General features: G+C 36.8%; 1 protein-coding gene across 7 annotated transcripts in view; it reads left to right on the top strand.

Annotated features, from left to right (window-relative positions):
• The window catches only part of AZIN1 (antizyme inhibitor 1), a 37,759-nt gene extending 12,721 nt beyond the window's left edge, over nt 1–25,038 (top strand). The window contains 11 exon segments of one of the 7 annotated variants that reach the window (NM_001291479.1): nt 1,978–2,122; nt 8,198–8,395; nt 10,741–10,914; nt 11,422–11,594; nt 13,701–13,835; nt 15,109–15,190; nt 15,628–15,702; nt 16,389–16,551; nt 21,582–21,697; nt 22,204–22,418; nt 22,641–25,038. In NM_001291479.1, the coding sequence (NP_001278408.1) occupies nt 8,294–8,395; nt 10,741–10,914; nt 11,422–11,594; nt 13,701–13,835; nt 15,109–15,190; nt 15,628–15,702; nt 16,389–16,551; nt 21,582–21,697; nt 22,204–22,418; nt 22,641–22,752 (1,347 nt within the window). In that variant the 5' untranslated portion in view covers nt 1,978–2,122; nt 8,198–8,293 and the 3' untranslated portion in view covers nt 22,753–25,038. 7 annotated transcript variants of the gene reach the window in all.
• Nucleotides 25,039–25,394: the final 356 nt, after the last annotated feature.

The following is a 25,394-nucleotide window of genomic DNA, read 5'->3' as shown; positions in this document are numbered from 1 at the left end:
ATGCTCTCTTTGTCCTTTTTCCTTACATTTGTCCAATAAAAAGCTGTTCTTTACTGTGAGAACTTTTTTTTTTATTCTAGGCAAATTCTTCAGTTATCTTTTTACTATGATAATGCGCTCATGCAGACTGAAATTAATATTAGCTTTTTGAATATGTGACATTAGAAACATGGCCTCACAGGTTATTAACTTCAATTTTTATTATCTTGCTATATTCTGTATTCTACTGCAAGGATCTTCTGTGACACCCAGTTTGCAAAGCACTAAATAAGTATAGTATATCATCATCTAGGTTCACAATGATCAGCCTCTTATATCTGGCTATAAAGCCTTACCAAAAGTAGGGTTGGCTATCCTAGTATTTGAAAACGGGCAGCATAACAAAACAAACCCCAAATTTAACAAAACAACCCCCCAATAAATAAATAAACAATCCTCAAAATGGGATGTGTGTGCTATCCAAATTCTGAAGACCTCCTCCAGGTCGATAAGACAAAGCAAGAACAATAGAAAAATAGCAAGAGATCTGAAAACCATTTGGCATCAAGAACCCAGCAATTCCACTCCCAAATATCTGCCCAAGACTCACGCACCTAGAACAGCACTACTCAAACTGCCAATCAGCAAGATAGGTGCCAGAATATTGAAGTCGCACCCTGCTTGCTTCGCTGGTAAAGTCTTGTTACTGAAAAACGATCAGCTGATCTAACAGTGACTGTGGCATTCAAGATGATTAGCTTGTGGACCAGCTAGTTCACAGACCGTGGCTGACACGTTGTTAAATGAGAATCTAATTCACTGTATAAACTTTCACTTAAAAAACAAAAAAAAATTTTTTAAGTGTATTGTGAAATTCATACATATTTCTTCTCATTGAGACGTATTTTAGTATTCTGAAGCATTAAGTTGGCTGCCTTACACAGGCACTTAAAACTTAGACTGTAGGGCTGATTTCTTTTACGATTTTTTTTCCCACTTACGTCTCCTATTTATTTTTGTTCTTATCTTCCGTTAAAAATAATTCTTCAGCAGTCATCTTCAGTGTTCTTTCTCTAGAACTTTGAAATGGAGTAGTTACTTTGTTTTTTTCCAACCTCATCATCTAAAAAATAAGTATCTTACAGGTATTGGTTGCTATTACTGACATTCCTCTTGCGCTCATTTGAAGCAAGCCTTGCCCTGATTTGCCTAAGGATTCAGGCTGTTGTTAATCCTCACTTATTTTTTGGTTTTGGTAGGGCAAGAGTAAGGAGCCCTGGTGGCACAGTGGTTAAAGTGCTTAGCTCCTAACCCACAGGTCAGCAGTTCAAATCCACCACTCACTCTGTGGGACAGAGATGTTTAACAGTCTGCTTCCATAAGGATTTATAACCTTAGAAACCCTATGGAGCAGTTCCATTCTGTCCTGTAGGCTCACTATGAGTTGGAATCAACTGGAAGGCAGTGGGTTTAGGGCAAAAGTTAATATGGTCTTATGATTGCCACTCAGTTTATTGGTATTTCCAGTCTACCAGTTCCGGTATGTAGCTTCTTGGAACTATTGTTTTTGTGTGTGATTCAAACCTCACATAGTGCCAAAGTCATTCTCTCGAAAGAAGTCTCTTCTAGTGCACCTCTGGTCAATTATTTCTAAAGATTTTCTGTGTGGTAAGTAACATTTTTCTGTTGGAAGTAGAATGTACAGGTGACTTCAATGGCATTGGGTGTAGTTTTAAAAGCTGTGAGCTGAGTGCTAAGTCATCAAATGCGTGAGTAAAAATGAAATCAGCCATGTGGTTAAGGTAGAAATGCCCTTACTTTAGACTATCTTTAGAGTAACTATAGTAGTGAAATTTGAAAATAAGATCTTAAGTTCTCATTTTTAATGAGTGGAAGTCCTTTTAGGAGAGTGTTTTAATGCATTACGGTTAGGTTTCCTGCTTAGGCGTCTCTGAAACAGTGCCGTCCACCCTTCAGCTCTCCCTGTTCTGCTTCCAGGGAGGTCTCCACTTCCGAAATCCAAGACCCATATTCATCCAGCTCGTGGCAAGTGGGCTGTTGCTTCCAGAATTATCTTGTGATTATTTGAGAGATGTATCAGTTTCTTCTGAAGTACAATCAACTGTAGACGCCTTTGTAGCAGGTGTGTAACAAGGCAAGTGCTCAGCTGCTGCAGCCGCTGTTTTTGGAGCTATCCTCTCACTGAATGTGAGGGTTCTTGAGCCTAGTGAAAGGCTCCAGGGAGCAGGACTGTTGGAAGTCTTTTGTGTCTTTGGCAGCTCCTCATGAGAAATGTATTTAAAAAAAAAAAAACACCAGTAGGAAGGTGTAAATAAGGAATGTTATACGTTTTTTTTTTTTTTCCTAGCTGTGAAGTCCAAGAGGAATTATAAAGTTATTTTGATACAGCATCTATATTACAAAATAAGCTGAGCTTTCTTGCCATTTATTGATAAGCCGTTTGGTATGGAAATAGCATAAAGATTTTTGTGAGTATATAACACTTCATAGTGTCTTGTCTATTGATTAAAAATAAACATCAGAACATTTATTAAAAGTAAATTTAACCTTAAGTTCCAAAGCATCTTGAACAGAATCTAAGATTTATATGTAAAAAAATATATATATATTTATATAGGGGAGCACAAATGGTTAAGTGATGGATTACTAATCGGAAGGTTGGTGGGTCAAATCTACCCAGAGGCATCTTTCAAGTAATGCCTGGCAGTCTGCTTCCGAAAGGTTACAGTCTTGAAAACCCTGTGGAGTGCAGTTCTCTTCTGCATACATGGGGTCAGAATGACTTAACAGCAACCAACAACAGATTTTGTAAAGTTTAATAAATAATTGTGTCCAGCAGCATCAGACTGTAGCGGTCCATAATGTGTTGGAGCCAGTAAATCAGTCCCATTTAGATTTGTAAGGCATAAAAAAATGGTGCCTATTTGGGATGTATTATTGCTGCCCAGGATTGGGGAGGTTTACCATCACCTGGGTTTAAGTCTGCATTTGGGTTTGAAGTCTGCATTCTTAGTGGAGAGAGGTTCCTGGAAAGACTCCCCATGATATTTAAAATTAAGCTGGGTTAACTTGGTGGATGTGCTCTGTGCCTGAGTGGTATACCGTATAAATTCTGCTCACTCCATGCCCAACACCCCCACACTTAATGCTGGCTTCCTAGAACATGCTGTGTGTCATAGATGCTAGTATTAACATTAACATATAACTAAGTAACTTTAATGCCTCTTAACGTTTTGGCAAAATATTTATTAGTTGTATTAATTAAGTTTGGATTTAAGTAAGGCAGAAGTTTGAGAACATAAAGCCTTTTTGTGACAGTGAAGCTGTGAAGTATTTTTGCTAACATGTTAAGAAAATTGTAATGAAAAGTTCCTTAAGGTATAATTTTGAACTGCCTTTTTAGGACTCCCTCAGTGAGATTGGGGTACAATATTGGAGGTAAGAAAAACTCAACACCAGCTCACCTTCATTCACCAAATTACTATCCCTTTTTAATTGTTGGAAATATATGGCTTCCTAGTGACATTTTATTCCAGGGGTTTCTTGGCTAAAAATGTGTTAGAAAATCTGTCTCCTAAAGATTCTTGTGTTTTACATATTCTTTTGATGATTAGTGTCTTCTGGGCATGGTTTTTAGCTTTTAACTGTAACTGATAGGAAACCCTGGTGGCGTAGTGGTTAAGTCCTCCGGCTGCTAACCAAAAGTTCAGCAGTTCCCGTCCACCAGGTGCTCCTTGGAAACTCTATGGCGCAGTTCTCCTCTGCCCTATAAGGTCGCTATGAGTCGGAATCGACTCGATGCCAGTGGGTTTGGGATAGTTGTGCTTTGCATTTACATGTGGGTCATTTGTATACCGGGGTCATGGGCGCCTTTTAAGAATGTGCAAATTGGGCCTTCATTTTCAAAGCATTTCCAAGGAGTTCCTTACCACTCACTACCCTTGTCCATCTGTTCCTGAGCACTACTCTGAGCTAGGAATTAAAGGCGATCTCAGAACCTTCAGCGAGCATCTAAAAAGATAAACAGATCAAAGATCACTTTCCAAGAACATAATTTAAAATTTTTTGAAGGCTTATTAGTAAAGTTATCTCACTGCCATCTTTAATGTTGTTGTTAGGTGCCATTGAGTCAGTTCCGACTCATAGAAACCCTGTGTACAACAGAACAAAACGCTGCCCAGTCCTGCACCATCCTCGCAGTCATCGTTAGTTTGAGCCCATTGTTGCAGCTATTGTGTCATTCCGTTTTGTCGAGAGTTGTCGTCTGTTTCAGTGACCCTGGCTTTGATAAACTGTAATACTAGTGTAGTACTATAGTACATGTAACTAAATATTACATGTACTACATCTGTTTTAATGGTTTCAGATGTGTTAGATGCCTTTTGTCAATCAGTGATTGCTTAACAATGCTGAAGTTAATTGTTAAGTCAGAGCTCCATTTCAAAGGTAAACAGCCCGTTCACAAGCATTGTAACATCTACAATCTTCAGTGCAGAGCATGCTTTCCGATGTTCTAGTTCATATTGGTAGTATTCTTACTTGTCAGCTATTTTAGTTTGGTCTGCATTTGATGTTTCGACTTTCAGTCTACAGTGATAGAAAGTAGGTCACTGGTTGCCTGGAGTAGGGTGGGATTTCTTGCAAAAGAGGGACATGAAGAACTTTGGGGAGATGGAAAAGTTTTATACCAGTATCTTTATGGCAGTGGTGGAGTCTCTGGGTGGTGCAAATGGTAAGCGTACTCTGCTGCAAACCAAAAGTTTGGCAGTTTGAGTCCACCCAGAGAGGCCTTGGAAGAAAGGTCTGGCCGATCTAATACACAAAAGTCAGCCATTGAAAACCTATGGAGCACGGTTCTACTCTGACACACATGGGGTCTCCATGAGCCAGAATTGACTAGACAGCAACTGGGTTTGCTGCTGCTGCTGTTTTTTTTGCTGGAATGGTAGTGGTAAATACACAAGTGTATACATTCGTCAAAATGATTGTGTATTGCGTGTCAACTTTCAATCAGGTTGATTAAAAAAATTGCAGATTACAGATCTACATATGAGAATTGGGCAAAAGGGAAAGGGAATAGCAAGATTAATTAAAATGTACAAAATTAAGAGTCCTGGGAAGAAAGGTAAAAAGGCTATGGAGTAAGCATGATGTTTCTTTACCATGTATGAATAAACTCAGTTTTTATCAACTGTGGGAATTTACATGTCTGAGAGATGATTTCTTGATTATGGGGATGTGATAAAGCTCTATTAAAGAAATTTGGAGATCTGTGTTAGATTTCTAAAAAAAAGGAATCCTGTGTTTTTTAAGGATAGGATTCTGGGAAATAGGTTTTCCATTTTGCTTTAATTAAGAAGTTGATCAGCATATCTAGAGCTAGACTGCTTAGCTCCAGATCATTTATTTGCTGTGTAATCAAGCTACTTAATTATCCTGTGTTCTCTTGTCTCCATCTGTAAAATGAGGGTTGTGATGTTAACATTAAGAGAATTAATATTGTGTAAATAAAGTACTTAGAACAGTGTCACGCACTGTTAGAAAAAATGTTTGCTGTTATATTTGAGCTAGTTTAGCAAGCAATGAAAATTAGACCTACTAGATAATATCGTTTGAAAATAGTTGAGGAGTGTCTTTATTCCTGTGACCACAGTACTCTAGAAAAAGCTCCGAAGAGTGTGAGCATTCAGCAGGTAAGATTGTGGATCAAGTGGACCTGATGTTTTTGTAAGTAGTGAAGATCCTGAATGTTTGAGAAAAATTACTCTTTCTTTATAAAGTGATAGGAAATTGAGGTGTATCTTGTCATGACTTTTTAAAGGTAGACATTGCGGCAGCAGTTGCCTGGGGTGTCCCATATGTGGATAACTCAGGGCTTTCAAGTAAACATTGTATGTGTAATAGAATATGCTTAGGAGCTAACTCCTGAACCGAAATGCTAGGTTAAAAATCTTGATTAAATTTTATTTCATCTTCTTAATAGAATAAATGAAAGCTGTTTTGTGATGCCTGAAATAACAGGAAGTTCTTACCTCACTGGGTTATTTTACATTTACCTTTGCATTTGTTTTTGAATGAGTCTCGTTTGCTCTTTTATACTGCTCTTAATGCCCAGTTAAATATCCCCTAAAATTGATGTTCTAGCTGAAGTTACATTGTTTAAAATAAACATGTATCCTCAAGCCATATGTGTTGTACATCAGTCCAGGTATGACCACCTTGAGAGGATGTTCAGGCTGTGATTTGACTTCACTGCATAAGCATTAGGGCTCGTGTAGATAGACTTAAATCACCAGCTCTTCAGCTTCCACCGTAGCATGAAAGGGCTTTGAGAAGCTGAGTTGAATCTAGTTGGCTTCTTGCAGAAGTGTTTTAAAAGTTAAAAAGTACTGTGTTTTATGAAGTCTAATACTGAAGTTTACTGACAAGTTAGTTTTGGCACAACCAAAAAGCTGACACTTTGAGGACCACTGATAGTTTACTTTTAGGATCAGGGTCATCACCCACGGTGATGCATGGAACATTCAGGAGAGGAGGTACCAGGGACACAGAGGCTGTGCAGGTTTTAAAATAGCCTGTCAAGACAGCTGTTCCATGCCCATTATTAGTGTGGCAGCCAGAGCTTTTGTTCTTAATTGATACCAGGTAGTGGGTAGTATCCTTGTGGAAGATGAGAATGAGTAAGACATTAGATGAAGAAATGCCATAGTTTCCTCATTTTAGCAATATAGGACCACCTTTCTGACAGTGATAGTATAAGATAAGGATGATTTAAAAATTCATTTTGTGATTGTTTTATGCATGAATTATCTGTTAGTACTAATAATGCTATTAGTGCTATTTGGCTGAACATCAGTTCCATATTTAAAAAAAAAAAAATGCCCTAAAGTAACCGATGGACCCGTGAAGAATTCAGCAAAGAAGGTAAATCTGTATGTCAGTGTGATCTGGACAGGAAAATGGGTGATTTCAGGGAGGGGGATTGGTTTTATTAATAGATGAATTGGTGGATTGGGGAGGGGTTGGAGCTTGTTACATAGCCTGATACATTTTTTAAAAATCAGAATTCTGAGTAACTGGTACAGGATATACTTACACCTGGAGCCCTGGTGGTACAGTGGTTAAAACACTCAGCTGTTAACCAGAAGATCAGCTGTTCAAACCACCATTGGCTCTATGAGAGAAAGATGTGGCAGTTTGCTTCTGTAAAGATGACAGCCTTGGAAACCCAATGGTGCGGTTCTCTTCTGTCCTACAGGGTCGCCATGAGTTGGAGTTGACAGCAGTGGGTTTGGTTTTTTGGGTTTTAACTTAAACCTAGTTTCCAATTATAATTGCTTTTTTGTGTGTCTGGATTTTGGCAGCTGGATTTTAACTGTTCTGATCTCATATTATGTGGCTGTTTCTATGAACAGATTTTTAGTTACATGATATATAATTTTTTTTTTACAACAGTCTTTTGAAGTAGTTAAGTGAGGTTTGAAGAAATTGACTTACAGGATTGCACAGGTGTTAATATATGACATAACCGGAACCAGGTCTTCTGATTCACCAAATCAGGCCACCTCATAAGAGGACCGACGTTGTTAACCTGATGTAGCTAGCACCACTCTCTCTTGTGCTGAGACTAGACAGGCTTTATCAAAGCTGTAGATTGTTCTGTAAAGCTCCTCCCCTACCATCACATTTCTCTTACTTGGTGAGCTTTCACCTACTCTGTGTTGGAGACAAAAGAATTGCATTTAAAAGATATTTTCTGGAATTACCGTGCAATGCTGTGTGGTGGGGCTGGCAAGTTCAGACTAGTATTTTTGTTTCTTGGCTACACGTGATACTTTCACTACCTTTCTGTACTTAAATAAAAGTGTACATATTATGAAAGAAGCACAAAACAGAATAATACAAGCTGGATCTGCAACTCTGTATAAATAAGGTGACCATATGGGTATGCAGTGCACATGTGGTTACCCTCTCAAAAAAAAAATACATTATATTGATTTGCTCTTTAAATGTATAAAATATGTACTTAATCCTTTTTTAAAACGGGCTTTAAAGGATATTAATGACCCCGTGTTGCAGAAAGTGTGATTACACAGATCTGTCACTAAATTAGGCACCTACCGTACTTTCCTGGACAACTCATACATTTTTAGCTAGTGAAATAATACAGACTTTGATGAAACTTGTATTTCGACAGTTTGTTGCATATTCTAAGGACCCAGACATAAGGCTTGGTGGCCCGTCTCTTGTTTTTCTTGGTTTATGACTTTCGGCTTTGTGGAATACGGCTGAGATGAAAGGATTTATCGATGACGCAAACTACTCCGTTGGCCTGTTGGATGAAGGAACAAACCTTGGAAATGTTATTGATAACTATGTTAATGAACATACCCTGGTAAGTGTGCTATCTCATATTTCACCAGTACAGTGTTGTTGGTAACCTTCCTACTGCTCAGACATGAATGCATTGTTAATGTCCAAGATGTCAATCTGATGTATTTCCCTCCAGTCCTCTCAGTGGTGGTGAGCTTTTTTTTCTAGCCCGTGTTTGAAAAAAAAAAAATGCTTCCTTATAGCCCCTTTTCTACTGTTATCTTTTAGCAGCTGGCTCTTTTATGTTTTATTTGCTTTCTTGATCTTTGTCAGCTACCCTCATAATCAGTATATGACTTCTTACTCATTTTTATCAACTGTATTCTTAAGTGGATTTTAATTTAATTTTCAAATCTTGCTTGTGTATGTTAACTCAGAATTATATACTGCACTGTATATTAAAACTGTCCCGGGAATCAATTTCTATGGGATCATTTTCATTTTAAGCTTATAGAATTATTTTTGCTTATTAACCTGCTGATGGAATTTCTTTCTTTATTGGAACTAATGTCTCATATTCCTCAAATTTGTTGAATTATTATTTTCAGATTACTGGCATTCGGTAATAGGATACCAAAAAAAAAAAAAAAAATTAACCTTCAGGTTGCAAATGTAATCAGGTCTTCCTGACCCCAGCAAAATCCCTCTCCCTCTGCCATCAGACCTCTAGAAAAAATAGTGACGTTCACTGTCACGTTGTTAAACCTACTGCTGACAAGCCACTCTATAGTTAATCTCTCTCATGTCACCAGGAACCTCCTGGTCAAAGTATGGTGACCTCTGTCTTAGTCACTTAAGAATTCTGACTCTTCTGACTTCTCCTTGTCAGATAGAATCTTTGAAATACTCCTTTTCATCTTCGTTTTTGTCCTACATCCTAAATATCTCAACACTTAGTAATGTAGTGAGTGTTATTCCTCAACTCTGTTCTTTCCCCTGACAGTCTCATCTAATTGTATGGCTCAAGAACGATTCCTTCTAGGGTTTTTTTTGGTTTGTTTTTCTGTGTTACTCAGTCCACCTTTTGGTTGTTCACACTTAGCCTGCAGAGTCTCTGCTTCATAACATCGTTGGATCCATCCCTTTGTCAATTTCCATCACCATTATCCCAGGCACTTGAACACGTACCATTATGGTAACCTCATAACTTATTTCCCTTTTCGTTTTTCTGTTGTTTTTTTCTAAGCCTTTACTTCATCTTCTTGAAAATTCATTAAACACAAAACTCTCCAAATTCATTTTCCATTGCCTGTAGAGAATTTTCTATCACCTGTTGAGAATTTTTCAGACTTACACTTGCCTAAGATAAGAAAGGAAACAATAACTTTTTTATCCCATTTCTCTTGCTCTGGGTACCTGTAATTTTCTTTTTTTTTTTTTCCCATTAAAGTAAAAAAATTTTTTTATCTCCAGAACACTAGGGAATGGTGTGCTTTGTAAGGGTGGATAACTCCTGAATCAGCCACACGTGACGTATAATTTCCAATTATGTCTCTCCTCCACTTATGTTCCAGTAATATATCATTTTCAGATAATCTTCATTGCTTTTCAAACATTTAAGTGTTACGCTTGCTAAATAAGATGATTTTGTCTGCCATCTAACATTGAGTAATTTATGCTCTGACTGGCACAGTCATTTCTCTGGTCCTACAATAGCCACAGCTTTAAAATCATGACCTACCTTTCCCCAAACTCTTAATTAAGTCAGTTTCTTTCTTTTGAGGGAAGACTGTTCTTATTCAGGTTTATTTGGCATTTGGTATATTCTATATTTTTTTATTCTCATTTTGCCATCTCTGTGCACACAGATTACCAACTTTGTCTCCTTAAAAATGGATTCTTAGTGAAGTTACTTCCTTGTTTTACCATCCTGTCTTTAGGTGCAGTATGTAATAGAGTTACATAGCTTGTTTGTTTAGCATTCCTAATTCTACTCGTTGTATTAGAAAGTTATATCCTGAACTGCCAAAGTAGGTGTAGATTTTAAACAGTGGCAGGGAGGATGGAAGGAATAAAAGTTCTCCTTCCTCCTGTTACCAAAAAGTAAAACTGAGGTAATTGATTCTGAAATAAAAAGTTTCAGTAGTTGATTTTTTTTTTTTTTTTAAGTGAGGAAGTATTTTAAGACTATTGTAGAGCACAGGAAAAAGTCAAGTTTAAAAAGAAAGAACAAATATGTTTAAATTCTCATTGGTGTTTAGTAGATCTAGCTTAATTACTCCACCAACCTTTAAATCTAGTCATGTTATCTACATGTACATCAAGGCTCAATGTGGAGGAAAGGGGAGTTCTTTCTTTAGTTGTGGGATACTCTTATTTTCAGCAATTCTTTGATCATGTTTTTCTTTTTTTTCATGACTATAATAGACAGGAAAAAATGCATTTTTTGTGGGAGATCTTGGAAAGATTGTGAAGAAACACAGTCAGTGGCAGAATGTAGTGGCTCAGATAAAGCCATTCTACATGGTCAAGTGCAACTCCACGCCAGCTGTGCTTGAGATTTTGGCAGCTCTTGGAACTGGATTTGCTTGTTCCAATAAAGTAAGTGTCTTTCATTACTTATTTTACCACTAAACTGCAACATTTTAACTTACTTTAACTATGAGTTACCCACAACAGTAGGAATATAATTACAAAAAAGCCTGATTTTTTGAGTGAGGTTTTGTAAAACTGTTTAAATTTGCAGTCTAATATTGGAAATCTATGAACTTCTCAAGTGTTACTGATGAAAGGGATGTTCCAGTGAGATGAAACTTTGAAAATCTTTATCTCTAATCAGCACCATTAGTTGTTTCTCTTTCTTATATTAGGGCTAACTAGACCAGATTAGTTCTATTACTGTAATTAATACTCTAAATGATGAAATTTCTCTGTTGGTAATTCTGTCTTTTTAAAGGTCTGATGAAGTTTTTACTAGAGTATAGTAAACGTTATAAGAATATGAACTGTGACTTAATTTAACCAAAAATAAATTTATATACTACAATTGATGAAAGATAATGGAAATTTTGCTTTATAGATGATACCTTTAAAAATCTATTTTCACAGAATGAAATGGTTTTAGTGCAAGAATTGGGTGTATCACCAGAAAACATTATTTATATAAGTCCATGCAAGCAAGTATCCCAGATAAAGTATGCAGCAAAAGTTGGCGTGAATATCATGACATGTGACAATGATGTTGAATTGAAGAAAATTGCACGTAATCATCCAAATGCCAAGTAAGTGTAAAAACAAGCACATAAGAATATTCCCTTACTGCTTAGGGGTTAGGTTTGTCTTTAGCTTGGGAAGAGGGGCAGTTGTGGTAGGGCAGTGGTGTATATTATAATTATTGTAACTATCTTATTTAAATAAGCTCCTATATGGAAGTGCTGTGAGTCAGAATTGACTCAGTGGCAACAGGTTTGGTTTGTTGGTTTTAATAGCATCTTATTGGTTTTCTGCTTTGGAATAAGATAAGGATAGTTTCAGATATAAACTTGTAATCTTTAGTTAAAGAAAATCTGATTGGTGTAATACCAAATTGCGGCCACAGCTGTATTTTTATAATTACATTAACCCTCTTAGTTATTCGGTATATGAGGAACAAGTCAGCTTTGCTTGTCTGTTTTGGCTAGCTGAGGGCTTAATCCATCTTTGGCTATGGTTCTTGAATGGTCCTTAGTGACAGTATCTTAGGAGCCTAGCTTGTAAGATTGGAGTGGTTTCTTCATTTAAGGTCCATACATCTGCCTTAGGGCAAATGAGTGAAACTTTTTTCACTCATATGAAAATGAAGACATTTTTACTTTCACTTATATGCATCCTAAGATACTGTGTGTTTGTGTATGTGGTGGTGGTGTTGATTTTTAAGGTTTTCTTTTTAAGTAAAAAAAATTTAAGGCAAAATCAATGATGTCGTATATTAATATGTCAAGAGGACTTTGAATATATAACATTCTTTCATTACCTCTAATGAGTTACTGTGTGTTATATGTTCCTGAAAATGTGTGTCATATCCATATTTTCTTGGTATTTCTATAATTTTATTATTGACCTTGCTAGTTAGTGTTCATAGAAAACTGTCCTGACAGGTTTGATTACCTGGGAAACTTGTATTTGGATAAAGGCCTTTGTTGGAAATTTTGTAGGGAACCACCTGTCTATACTAAAAAAATCTTCCTGTTTCATGCTCTTTTGAAGACAAGATCTTATTTTGGGGCAACAATTAAGTACGCTCTGCTGCTAACCAGAAGGTTGGTGGTTCAAACCCACCCAGCTGCTCCATGGGAGAACGGCCTGGTAATCTGCTCCTGTAAAGATTAAAACCAAACCCATTGCTGTCAAGTCAATTCCAACTCATAGCAACCCTGTAGAACAGAGTAAAACTGCCCCGTAGGGTTTCCAAGGAGCAGCTGGTAGATCTGAATTGCTGACCATTTGTTTAGCAGCCAAATGCTTAACCACTGTGCCACCAGGGTCTACAGCCCAGAAAACCCTATGGGGCAGTTCTACTCTGTCACTTGGGGTTGTCAAAAATCGACTCAGTGGCACCTAACAACAACTGCATGTTAGCCTCTAAACTGAATGGTATGGTCTTTATAGAGTTGGTTCTACTTCTAGGTAGAATAATTTTGCTTTTATTAGACTTGCCATCTGATCATACATTCATCAGGACTTGAGGAAACAGTTTTTTTATTTTAAGAAAGTCAGCATTTGTGTATTTGCAGTTTTTAGTGGTTTGTAATTTAAAGAACTCCATTTAGTCTTGGTTGTCATGCTTTGGAAGGAGGTACCAAATGGATTTGAATCTGTAGTCTAGAAGGCTATTATTTAGGCCCTTACAATAACTCAAAGCTTCCTAGCTATGTTTTGTTTCCAGTTAGAAACCTGCTAGATAAAAGAGATTAATAGGAATATTCAGAATAAGTGGCAGAGGGATAGCTACCTAGAACAATTTGTGAAATTTGAAGGTATTTAAAGCCCTGATATTTTTATTGAAAAACAATGGTGGCATTGCTATTCAATTTAGTCTTTCTAGGTGGATTTATTGACTGATGGACTTCATTTGAAAGTAATGTCATCTTTCATTACAGAGCCCAACTGACTCTTGGTGCAACAACAGAGTCTTAACTTGCTGCATTTTCCAAATTCCCATCCTTGTAAGCTTCACGCCTTAGGCCCTAATGGCTAGTTTTTTCTCTATACAGGATTATTTTTCATTAGGTTCACTTGATTCGCCCGTCGCTGGATTGGGAGCAACACACTTCTGCAATCTTCAGGCTTCACATGTGCTGATGATGATGTAAACCAACTCTGCCCCAATCATCTTCCCCTTCTCTTAGGGTCTTACTACATATTGCAACAGAAGATAATATTGGAGGTGAAGAGGATAACATGAAGTTTGGCACTACATTGAAGAACTGTAGGCATCTCTTGGAATGTGCTAAGGAACTTGATGTCCAAATAATTGGGGTTAAGTGAGTATTCATTTTAAACTTGATTATACAGTGATAATTTTCTGGTTATTGCCTTAAGACTACATTGGTATGGAATCTGGAGCCCTGGTGGTACAGTGGTTGAGAGTGGGACTGCTAAGCAAAAGGTCAGCAGTTTGAATCCACCAGCCACTCCATGGAAACACTTCGGGGCAGTTCTGGTCTGTCCTATAAGGTCACTATGAGTAGCAGTCGACTTGATGGGAACAAATTATCTTTCATACTGTTTTGCACCTGTACCACCTCCTTCCCCAATAAAGAGACAAAACAGTAAATACTATTTCATCTAGGTTAGTGCAGAGTAATTTAAGCCATCTCTTTATAATTGGCAGAATTGCTAGAATTTTGATGAATACTAAAATGACATTCAACTTCTTTTTTGTTGTAGGTGTCATTTCATTTTTTCTTTTTCCTATTCCAAGAATTTTTTCTCTTCCCCTTATTAATCCCTCAAAGGTACTTCAATAAATCAGTAGACTTTGTATTACCCTCTTGGTTTTATGTGTTAGGAAACTGGGACTAGAGAGGTTTAATGATTTGATCATCCACGAGAAGTAATTAATTAAGGACAGAGTAGGACTAAGCCTCAAATTTTCTGAGTTTCAGTCCATTCTGAGTCTTGCAACTGAAAGTACAGAGTTCCCAAAGATAAATTTTTTATTTCTACCTTAGGTGACAATATTAGCAAATATGAGAGTTTCATTCTTATTTCATCACATTTTATTGCAGTAATGACTTTTTGAGTGTACAGTTCTGTGAATCTTAACACATGCAGAGATTTATATAACTACTGCTGCAATCAGGATACAAAACTACATTTCAAATAACTAAGTATTCCGTTTTGAGTATTTGCTAAGTGCATGTGCTTTGAGTAGAGCGTATCACTGGACTGAATGTGTTCTTTTGTATTTAGTTCACAATAGACATATTTTTGTATTTTGTCAGATAAAATGGAACACTCAAAAGATTTTTTGGCCCAATTTTACTGAGGTTGCTTACTCTACCATAAATAAAAGCATGCCCCTATTTGATAGCCAGGAAGCTTGGCTAGTGACTCTGTTTTGTGTAAATGTTGGCTTTTCTTAACAGCTGGTATTGTAATGTGGATAACTAGAGGCCAGTGCTCCTAGTACTTTGGTAAAGTTAATCTGAACACTTAGGGTGTCCAGATGATGAACAGTAATTGACAAAGAATTATAAGAAGGGCCTCTAAAGCTTACTGCTGCTTTAAATTTATTGCCGTTTTTTTTTTCAGATTTCATGTTTCGAGTGCTTGCAAAGAATCTCAAGTATACGTACATGCTCTGTCTGATGCCCGATGTGTGTTTGACATGGCTGTAAGTTCTTTTCTTAAATTATTTTGTTATCTTAAGCCAGGATATTATTAAGACTAAGATTCGGTGTTTTCTACATTTTCCTACCTAATTATGTCACACACACCTTATTTTCTATAATAGTAGCATTCAGAGTTCCATATAGTCACATCTTGTTAAGTGGGTAAGGAAGTAGAGTGGTAGTTTATTTACATATGTCTAGATAATAGATAAAAGCATAATGATAGTAAATTATGTTTATAATCAATTGTAATGCGATTCAAAAACAACAGTAGAAAATCCATAACATTGTATCATAAAAACCAAAGGCCTTCTTATACTAAAGGACAGAACGGATTAAGATGATACTGTTTGCACCCTGGGAGTAGATAAGATGTTTCAAAATGTCCCTCTATCCATTACACTTGGCAAAGCATTTAAAGTATTTTTTTCATCTCTAGGGAGAATTTGGCTTCAAGATGAATATGTTAGACATTGGTGGAGGCTTCACAGGAACTGAGTTCCAATTGGAAGAGGTAAACTTGGACAGATGGACATAACAGAATAACCTCTCTCTGCTGCTTGACCGGTAGATGTGTAGACTAGGTTTTCACAATGGGAATAGACATGTCAGGCAGAAGCTAAAACTTGTGATACTCTGTAATAATGTCATTCTAGGAAAATAACAGGCAGTGAGAATACCTAATTTTGAAAAGTTTAATAAAATTCTTTGAGCTCTGTAACATAAGCTTATCACAGAATTTTCTGTTTCCGTTCTTCTATTGAGTACTTGATGGTACAAATGAATTTGTAACTTGGATAATTTATGTGCTTTTATCTAGATGCATGTCACTCTTCACCTTCTTGTTCCTCTACCCTCTTCTGCTTATTCTGTAATACCTAGAAACTACTATTTTCTTGAAAATTTGTCTTCTCTGTTGCTAGCAATCAAGTATAGAAAAAATAATCACCAATAGTTACCTTCTGCTGGAGTTGCATACATTTTTTAAAAATAAATGGCATTCTGATAGTTACAAAATAAACTTTGATGACTTGAAGGCCTGTTTAATGGTTTGAAGATAACTTCTGACTAGCTAAACTTCATGGTCTGCAGTTGTAACTACCCACTTCTAGAAAACTTATTTAATAGCTGTCAGGCTCTTAATACTGAGAATTATCTACTCCAATGTTGAAACCGTAATCTGGCATTTAAAATCCGTAGGTTAATCATGTTATCAGCCCTTTGTTGGATGTCTACTTTCCTGAAGGATCTGGCATTAAAATAATCTCAGAGCCTGGAAGCTACTATGTGTCTTCTGCATTTACACTTGCAGTTAACATCATTGCAAAGAAAGTTGTTGAAAATGATAAATTTTCCTCTGGAGGTAAGTTACCCAGTTACACTTTTCTTTCTCTTAGTAGCTAATTCCAGTTATTCTGGAGATGAATTTATTAGAAACTAAGATGTAAATATACTGTAGGACATTTCATGAGTTATAATGTTATGAGTATTTGTCAGTCAGCTGTGGGCATCTGGGGAGCTCTCAGAATGTTCTCGCCATGGTTCCACTCCATAAAGCTTCCTGAATCCATCTGTAGTGGAACTGATGTGTAAATATGCATATTTTAGATAAACTTCCCCAAGTGATTTCCCAACACCTTTTTTTTTTTGTACATTAGATAAAGGTTTACAGAACAAACTAGTTTCTCATCAAACAGTTAGTATACACATTATTCTTTGACATTGGTTAACAACCCCTCGACATGTCAACACTCCCTTCTCAACCCTGGGTTCCCTGTCACCAGCTTTCCTGTTCCCTCCTTTCTTCCGGTCCCTGCCCCAGGGCTGGTGCACCTCTTTAGTCCTGTTTTGTTCCATGGGCCTAGGCCGTTCAATCTTTGGCTGAGAGGTGAACCTCAGGAGTGACCTCATTACCAAGCTGAAAGGGTGTCTGGGGCCATACTCAGGGTTTCTCCAGTCTCTGTCAGGCCAGCAAGTCTGGTCTTTCTTTTTGAGTTAGAATTTTGTTATACATTTTTCTCCAGCACTGTCCAGGACCCTCTGTTGTGATCCCTGTCGGAGCAGTCAGTGGTGGTAGCTGGGCACCATCTAGTTTTACCAGATTCAGTCTGGTGGAGGCCATGGTAGATGTGGACTAATCTTGCCCTTGTATCCTTAGTTTTCTTTATTCTTCCTTGCTCCCGAAGGGGTGAGACCAGTGGAGTATCCTAGATGGCTGCTCACAGGCTTTTAAGACCCCAGACGCTACTCACTAAAGTAGAACGTAGAACATATTCTTTATAAACTGTGATACGCCAGTTGAGCTAGATGTTCCCCGAGACCATGGTCTCCACAGCCCTCAGCTCAGCAGTTCAGTCCTTCAGGGAGTTTGGATGTGTCTGTATAAGGTACCATGATCTTACCTTATACAGGTTGTGTTGGCTTGCCCAGTATTGTGTACTGTCTTACCCTTCACCAAAGTTTCCACTTAGCTATTTTCTATTAAGTGTTTTTCAGCCCCCACCCCTACCCTCCCTTGTAACCATCAAAGATTGTTTCTTTTTGTATGTAAACCTTTCCATGAGTTTTTACAGTAGTATTTTCATACAGTATTTGTCTTTTTGTCATTGACTCAGTGTAATGTCCTCCAAATTCATCGTTGTTCTTTAGCTTTGGGTAATACTCCGTTGGGTATATGTAACACAGTTTATTTATCCATTCATCTGTTGAAGGGCATCTAGGTTGTTTTCATCTTTTTTGCTTTGGTGAACAATGCTGCAGTGAACATGGGTGTGCATATGTCTATTTGTGTGACAGCTCTTATTTCTCTAGGATATATATTTTTCTAGGATTGCTGAATCATATGGTATTTCTATTTCTAGCTTTCCAAGAAAGCGCCATATCGTTTTCCAAAATGGTTGTATCATTTTACATTCCCACCAGCAGTGCATGAGTTTTGGTCTCCCCGCAGCCTCTCCAACATTTGTTATTTCCTGTTTTTTTGGATTTGTGCCAGTGATGGGGGTGAGATGGTATTTCATTGTGGTTTTGATTTGCATTTCTGTAATGGCTAGAGAGCATGAGCATTTCCTCATGTATCTCTTGGCTGGCTTGAATGTCTTCTTTGGTAAAGTTGTCTGTTCATTCCTTTGCCCATTTTTAAATTGGATTGTTTGACTTTTTGTTGTAGAGGTGTTGGATTTTCTTGTAGATTAGATCTTTTGTCTCATTTGTAATAGCCAAAAAATTTTTTTCCAGTCTGTAGGTTCTTTTTACTCTTTTGGTGAAGTCTTTTGATTGATTTCTCAATGCTTGTTAAGAATCCTTGCTCTACTGTGCTGCCTCTGTTATGTTCCTTTTGCCCAGATGGGTCACGAGAGAATCTATCTACCTCATACTTTCTTATGTAACAAGGGCCAGTGAAGAAGGGCATCCAACTCTCGTCACCCTTTTAATCCATCTTTGGTCAAACTAACAAAGGCACTTGACAGTATGTCATGTGGGCCAGTATCTCTTAAAAATACATAGGAAGTGCAGTTGGCCCTCCATATCCACTGGTTCTGCACCCGTGGTTCCAACCAACCACAGATCGAAAATACTCAAGAAAAATAAACCAAACTTTTTTTTTCTTGTGATTATTCCCTGAACGATACAGTATGACAGCTATTTACATAGTATTTACATTGTGTTAGGTATTATTAATAATCTAAAGATGATTTAAAGTGTATGGGAAGATGTGCCTAGGTTATCTGGAAATATTGCCATTTTATGTAAGTGACTTGAGCATCCTCGGATTTTGGTATCCACAGGGGTGGGGTTCCTGGAATATTGAGGGACAACTGTACTGTTCTTCACTAAGTAGATAAGTAGACAACTTTTTTTCCTGTAGTTTTTCAAATCTTTGTATGAGCAAAGATAAGAGACCGCTTTTTTTTTTTCCTTTTGAGTTTTATACTTTCTTAAACTTGAAGAGTGTCAAGGATATAAGGAATTTCCATAGATCCTTTGCCCAGGTTCATTGTTTTCATTTTGCCCTATTTGCTTTATCATTGTCTATATATACACATACACATAATTTTTTCCTTTAGTTATATTTCCCTGGGTACAAAAGTCAGATAATACTGATACAGCACCGTTACCTAATCTACAGTCCATTGGAAAATTGTCCATTTTCCCAGTATTGTCTTCAATAGCTTTTTGTTTTTGTTATTTTATGTCCAGTCCAGGTCCATACATTGCGTTTAATTGTCATATCTCCTTTAATCTAGAAAAAATTTCTCAACCTCACTTTGTTTTTGTTTTTTTGACATTTTTGAAAAGTAGAAGTTTTATTAAATGCCTGGGATTGTCTAATGGCTTCTTATGATTCGGGTCCTGCATTTTTGGTAGGAAACCCACTGAAGCGATATTCTTTCTGAATGCGTTGTATTAGGAGGCACATGATAGCAGTCTCTTCAGTATTGGTGATGCTAGTTTTAAGTTTGGATCACTTGGTTGAGATAGTGTCAGCCAGATTTCTCTCCATGGTGAAGTGAGGATATAACTTGAAGACTTTATAAACAGTTTTTTGTCAGAAACATTCATTTTAGCATCTGTCAATGAATTTCGAATTCTATATTCAGTCTATGTATTAGTTGGCCTTTTACTGTGAATAATAGCTTTCCCTTCCCCCTATATATTTGTTCATATTAGATTATACTCTACTGAGTAAGTTACCTATGAATCTATTACTTTCATATATTTTTTAATGCTCGTACCATCATATGGGCCAGTGGGAGGCCCTTTAGCTGGGTCCTTTTGACATGCATTACTGACTGTACATCAAAATGTCCCGGGCTCATCTTATACTTTTTCTGCCTCATTCCTGGAATCAGCCGTTTCTGCGAGGAGCCTTGGTTCATTGTAGAGAGTGGTATTTTAAAAACCAAGAAATGAGTATTGGATGTGCTCACTGCTACTGGAGGGTCATTGCTTCTAGGCTTTCTCACGGGACAGAGCTAGGAAATACATGTATGTGTATATACGTGTATACATATATCTCTGTAGTAAAAGGAGAGCCTGGGTGGTGCAAATTGTTAACACGCTCGGTTGCTAATGGAAAGGTTGGCAGTTCAAGTTTACTCTGAGGCGCTTTAGAAGAAAGTCTGGTGATCTGCTTCCCAGAAATGAGCCACTGGAAACCTGGTAGAGCAGAGTTCTACTCTGACACACACAGGGTCGCTGTGAGTCAGAAGTGACAAAGTGGCAGCTGGTTTGGCTCATATATTAAAAACCATGAGTTTATACTGATAGTTCTGCTTTTTCCCTTTCCCATATTTTTAACTGCCCCAGGAGTGAGAAACCTAGTTCCCATTTCTTTTCACAGTTGCTTAAGTCCAGAATACAAAGTATTTTCAGAATTGGTAACCCATACTACTGCAAAAAGCAAACCATTTAACTACAATTCAGTGTCTGTTTAACTTAGTATTTTCTGTTTTGTTTTGTTTTTAAGGTAAAACCTACATACAGTGAAATGTATGTAGTGTGTAGTTTAAGTATATAATTGAATGAGTTGATGAAGGTATGCAACCACATCCCCAATATCAAGATAGAGAGATCATACTCATAATCTTAGGAATTTCTTTCTCAGGCAGTTTGCCCCTCTCCTCCACCTCCGATAGCCACTGTTCTTCTTTTTTCCCACTATAGATTATTTTTTATAGATTATTTTAGGCTGTTCATGAACTTACAATAAGTGGAATTATATAGTATATACTCATGTGTAAGGTGCCTCAGCGTGTCTGAAATTGATCCATATTTTATGTTTATTGCTAAGTAGTATTCCTCCATTGTGTGAATTTATCCATTTTCTTTTGGTGATGGACATCTGGCTTGTTTCCAAGTTTTGACTACTGTGAATAAACCTGTTACGAACATTCTTGTACAAGTCTTCTGATTTCTCTTAGATAAATAATGAAAAGAATTGCTGAATCATAGAGTAGGTGTTTCTGTGATGGTATAACAAATTTCCAAACATTTTCTCAAAGTGGTTATTATCATTTTACCCTCCCACTGACTATATATGAAAGTTTTGGTTTCTCCACACCTTCACCAATTTTTTTTGTATTTGCCTTTTAATATTATCAATTCTTCTAAATGTGTGGTGGGGCTCGTTGTGATTTGAATTTGCATTTACCTGATGACTGTTTTCATGTGCTCGTTGAAACGTGTTCAGTTCTTTAAGCTACGAGTTTTGTTCTGAGGTATGTCAGTCTGTGTCTATTTTTAGTCAATTTAAATGTGTTAAGAAATGTGAGAACTACATTAAGCAGTTCTGTAAAAACTAAATCTATTTGTTATGCCTTGTATTATCTCCTAACTATATAGTAGACATTTTACTATAAATTCATTTTATTTTTTCTCTTTGTATTTCAGTAGAAAAAACCGGAAGTGATGAACCAGCCTTTATGTATTATATGAATGATGGTGTTTATGGTTCTTTTGCATGTAAACTGTCTGAGGACTTAAATACCATTCCAGAGGTTCATAAGGCAAGTTTTATGATAAATACTATCAAAATCTATTTGACAGTTTATAAGCAGAGCTGTTAGTTTAAGATGCATGTCAATTTTTTGAGTAAATATTTTAGCATGTGGAAAATTACCACCTGTTTTTTGGAAACCCTGGTGGCATAGTGGCTGCTAACCAAAGGGTTCGTAGTTTGAATCCGTCAGGTGCTCCTTGGCAACATTATGGGGCAGTTCTGCTCTGTCCTGTAGGGTCGCTATGAGTCAGAATCAACTTGACGGCACTGGGTTTAGTCTGATACCTTGAAATGGAGTCAGTGGTCCCACTGGGGCTGAGAAGGAGGTCCAGGACAGGAGCACCACTGGGGTTGAGAAGGAGGTCTAGGACAGGAGCACCACTGCCCCTAGTTCTGTGCCTTTTTTTAATCCGTAACATGAGTACATTGGATCTGAAATAGTGAAAGTTCTTTAATTCTTGCATATGCGTGAGTAAAAAATGATTTTTGTAAAAACCTTTTCTTTTCCTACAGAAATACAAGAAAGATGAGCCTCTGTTTACAAGCAGCCTTTGGGGTCCATCCTGTGATGAGCTTGACCAGATTGTGGAAAGTTGTCTTCTTCCTGAGCTGAATGTGGGAGATTGGCTTATCTTTGATAACATGGGAGCAGATTCTTTCCATGAACCATCTGCTTTTAATGATTTTCAGAGGCCAGCCATTTATTACATGATGTCATTTAGTGATTGGTAAGGTGATGATTTTGTCTTAAAGCAGATGGGATATTTGAGGTGGCATTTTAGATTTTTTGATTACTTTAATTCTGTGATGAATGTATACCTTACGAGTAAGGTATACCCTTTTAAGGTTTTTGGAAGACTTGTTAATTTCATTGTCCGTTTGTTATGTGGTTTATGCAGTAGTATTTATGTTAAATCACAAGATTTTGCTTATTTTTTCTTTTTATGTAGGTATGAGATGCAAGATGCTGGAATTACTTCAGACATAATGATGAAGAACTTCTTCTTTGTGCCTTCTTGCATTCAGTTGAACCAAGAAGACAGCTTTTCCACTGAAGCTTAAGCAGGCGTTAACAGTTCTTTAGATCTAAAGTTGCAGGTTAAGCTTGTCTGGTCAACATTCCAATGCGGGGGGGAAAAAATCTGAACAATCTTATTCTGTTAATTTTCTTGAAAACAAACACTATTAGTAATAGCTGTTTGGGACCAGACAAAATCTGCTGTCAAATATAATTCACTGGGGCTAATGGGAGATTTAGATAATGTATCCAGATTTAAACTTACCAGTTTGCCCTACCCCTAAGTGTTTAAAATAAAATATGCAACAAAATGGATGACTTAGTGGAGATGGAAGCCCATTAATTGGGTTCCCCATTAAACCGTTTACATACAATTACACAGTTTTTATACTAAGGATTTGTGTTAAAAAGTCATGTAGAGTTAATGTCTTTCACCCAGATAGATCAAATGTCAGTGGAAGACCGGTGTGACTTCATTAGATACGTTTAGTGTATTTAGAATGTGTAAATTTGTGCTTTGAACTGTAGTTTAATAAATGTAAAATTGCATCATAGTGTTTGTTGTATTTGACCTAATGTAACCCTTGTATGATTGCAATAAAATTTTTGTGTAGATTTTACTGTTTTTTCAGGCTAAAACTTTGGGGAAAGGGGCTAGCTTAGCAAAGGTAGTTTTGAAATAGATGTGTATATGGACTGTTTTGAAGGTTATTTTTCTTTATAGCCCATTTAAGTTTAGTTTGGCTCAGTATGTTTTTCAATTATTTAATTAGTAATTTAAGTAAAATGTTTGGTAAATCATTGTGAAGTTCAGATTCATTATGGAGAGTTGATGTGCAGTAAGCATGATGTTTAACAATACTAACACCAGAAATGTAACTCCTGCATAAACCAGTTGTAATAATTAATAGGTGTTTCTGTATAGATAGAATGCGTAGAGTACCTTAGTAAATCTTTGATTTCCACATCTTTTGTCTGAAATGGAAGATTCTATTAAATACTTTCAGTAAGCTCTGGGGGGAGGGAAAGAAAATTGCAGAAAACTGCAGGGCACTAAAATTCAAAAGAAGGGCTACACCCATATCCAGAAACCTAACACTCTTTTGCACGGAATATTATTTAATTTCAGAGTTGGGGGGAGGTGTGGGTAAAGCACACTGTTTTCTTCAATTTCTCAATTGCAGTGATTTCAGTCTTCTTTTTTTTTTTAATCTATGCCCTTAGTTCCTGTTACTTCCCATTTGTTCAGCTTACTGGTAACTGTAATTCTTTTCATACTAAAATTTTGTGGTGGTTGAGGAAGGGAGCAACGTCACTAATCTGACAGTCGTTGCCAAGAATTTGCATTGTTCACTGCTAGTTTGTTAGTAATCTTAGATCTCAGAATCACCATAGTAATAAAATAAACAGGGGTCATTTTTTCCTAACTTAATCTATGTTCAGATGTGGAATTTCTGTCTTCCAAGAGGAAATGTGACTTCACTTTGGTGCCAATGGACAGAAAATTCTACCTGTGCTACATAGGAAAAGTTTGGAATGCACTTAATAGCTGGTTTTTACACCTTGATGTCAAGGTGCAAAGAAATTGATCATGAATTGCTAGTAAATTTCAATCTTTTAAACCAGTAGGTGCTTAATATTTTTGATTTGATTAATGCCCATTTGAATTTCATGGGTTCTATTAATATAATAAAATTTAGGACCCCAATCCATTGTCATCTAATTCCCCTTGGACTCTTCCAAGGTATAACGTGGGGTTTTATGCAGAATTCTAGACTACCATGCAACTTTTTTTTAACTGTACTAAGAGGGAGGAATTGTTGCCTGCCTTCCTTACGTGTTGTGCTTTGTTGTGGTCCATAAATGCCAAACCTTTTTAAAAGATGGTACAACTTTGAGTCCTTGCCTTGAGTATACAACCTTGAGCTATATGGCATGTTAATTTTGCCATGTCCATGGAGAGCTGTTCTATGTGAAACAGCTCAGAGTTGCAAACGTCACATGTGAATGATATGGTAACTTTCAGAAATGTCTGTAATGTATTTGAAGACTGTTCGCCATAAATCTGAAGTTTGAACCTATGTATTTCATTTCAATTTGGTATGCTAAAAAGGTACTGAATTAATGTAATCTTTTTTTCCCCACAATATTGTAATCTCAGTTCAGAATTTATTTGAAAATATAAATCCCAAATGATTTCTATATAGTAAATTGAACTGTAAAGGTAACTTGTGTGTGATTCTGAATACACAGATAAAATGTTTTTATTCCTCATCAAATTTTACTCTGGTGGCTTCTGTTATAAAATAGACTTGAAATTTTACATGTCAGCTTTGTATATATTCACCTGCAGCATTCTTTCAGAATCTCATTTTGTTTACTACAAAATAACAGCTTTGAATCCAGTAAAGTGATGCTGGTAATTACTTAATGGAACAATGGAAGTTTTGATAAGGTCAAACCAAGATGTTTCTAGGGCCACCTTCCTAGGCACATTAATTTACCACTTCTAAGAATTTTATACATAGACTAAATAAATGGATCTACATAAACAAGCTAGATATTCCGAGTGAACTTGGGCACTGATAACATTCAGTACACATACAGACGAAGAAAGCCAAATACTGTTCAATCCCTTTCTCGTGAAGGAATTGCTCTCTGCTACTTTCTTTTTTTTTTTTACTTT

The sequence above is a fragment of the Loxodonta africana genome, chromosome 14 (assembly GCF_030014295.1).
Source record: "Loxodonta africana isolate mLoxAfr1 chromosome 14, mLoxAfr1.hap2, whole genome shotgun sequence".
Taxonomy (NCBI): Eukaryota; Metazoa; Chordata; class Mammalia; order Proboscidea; family Elephantidae; genus Loxodonta; species Loxodonta africana.
The sequence above is the reverse complement of the archived record's forward strand: the minus strand, read 5'-3'. Positions and strand labels throughout refer to the sequence as shown.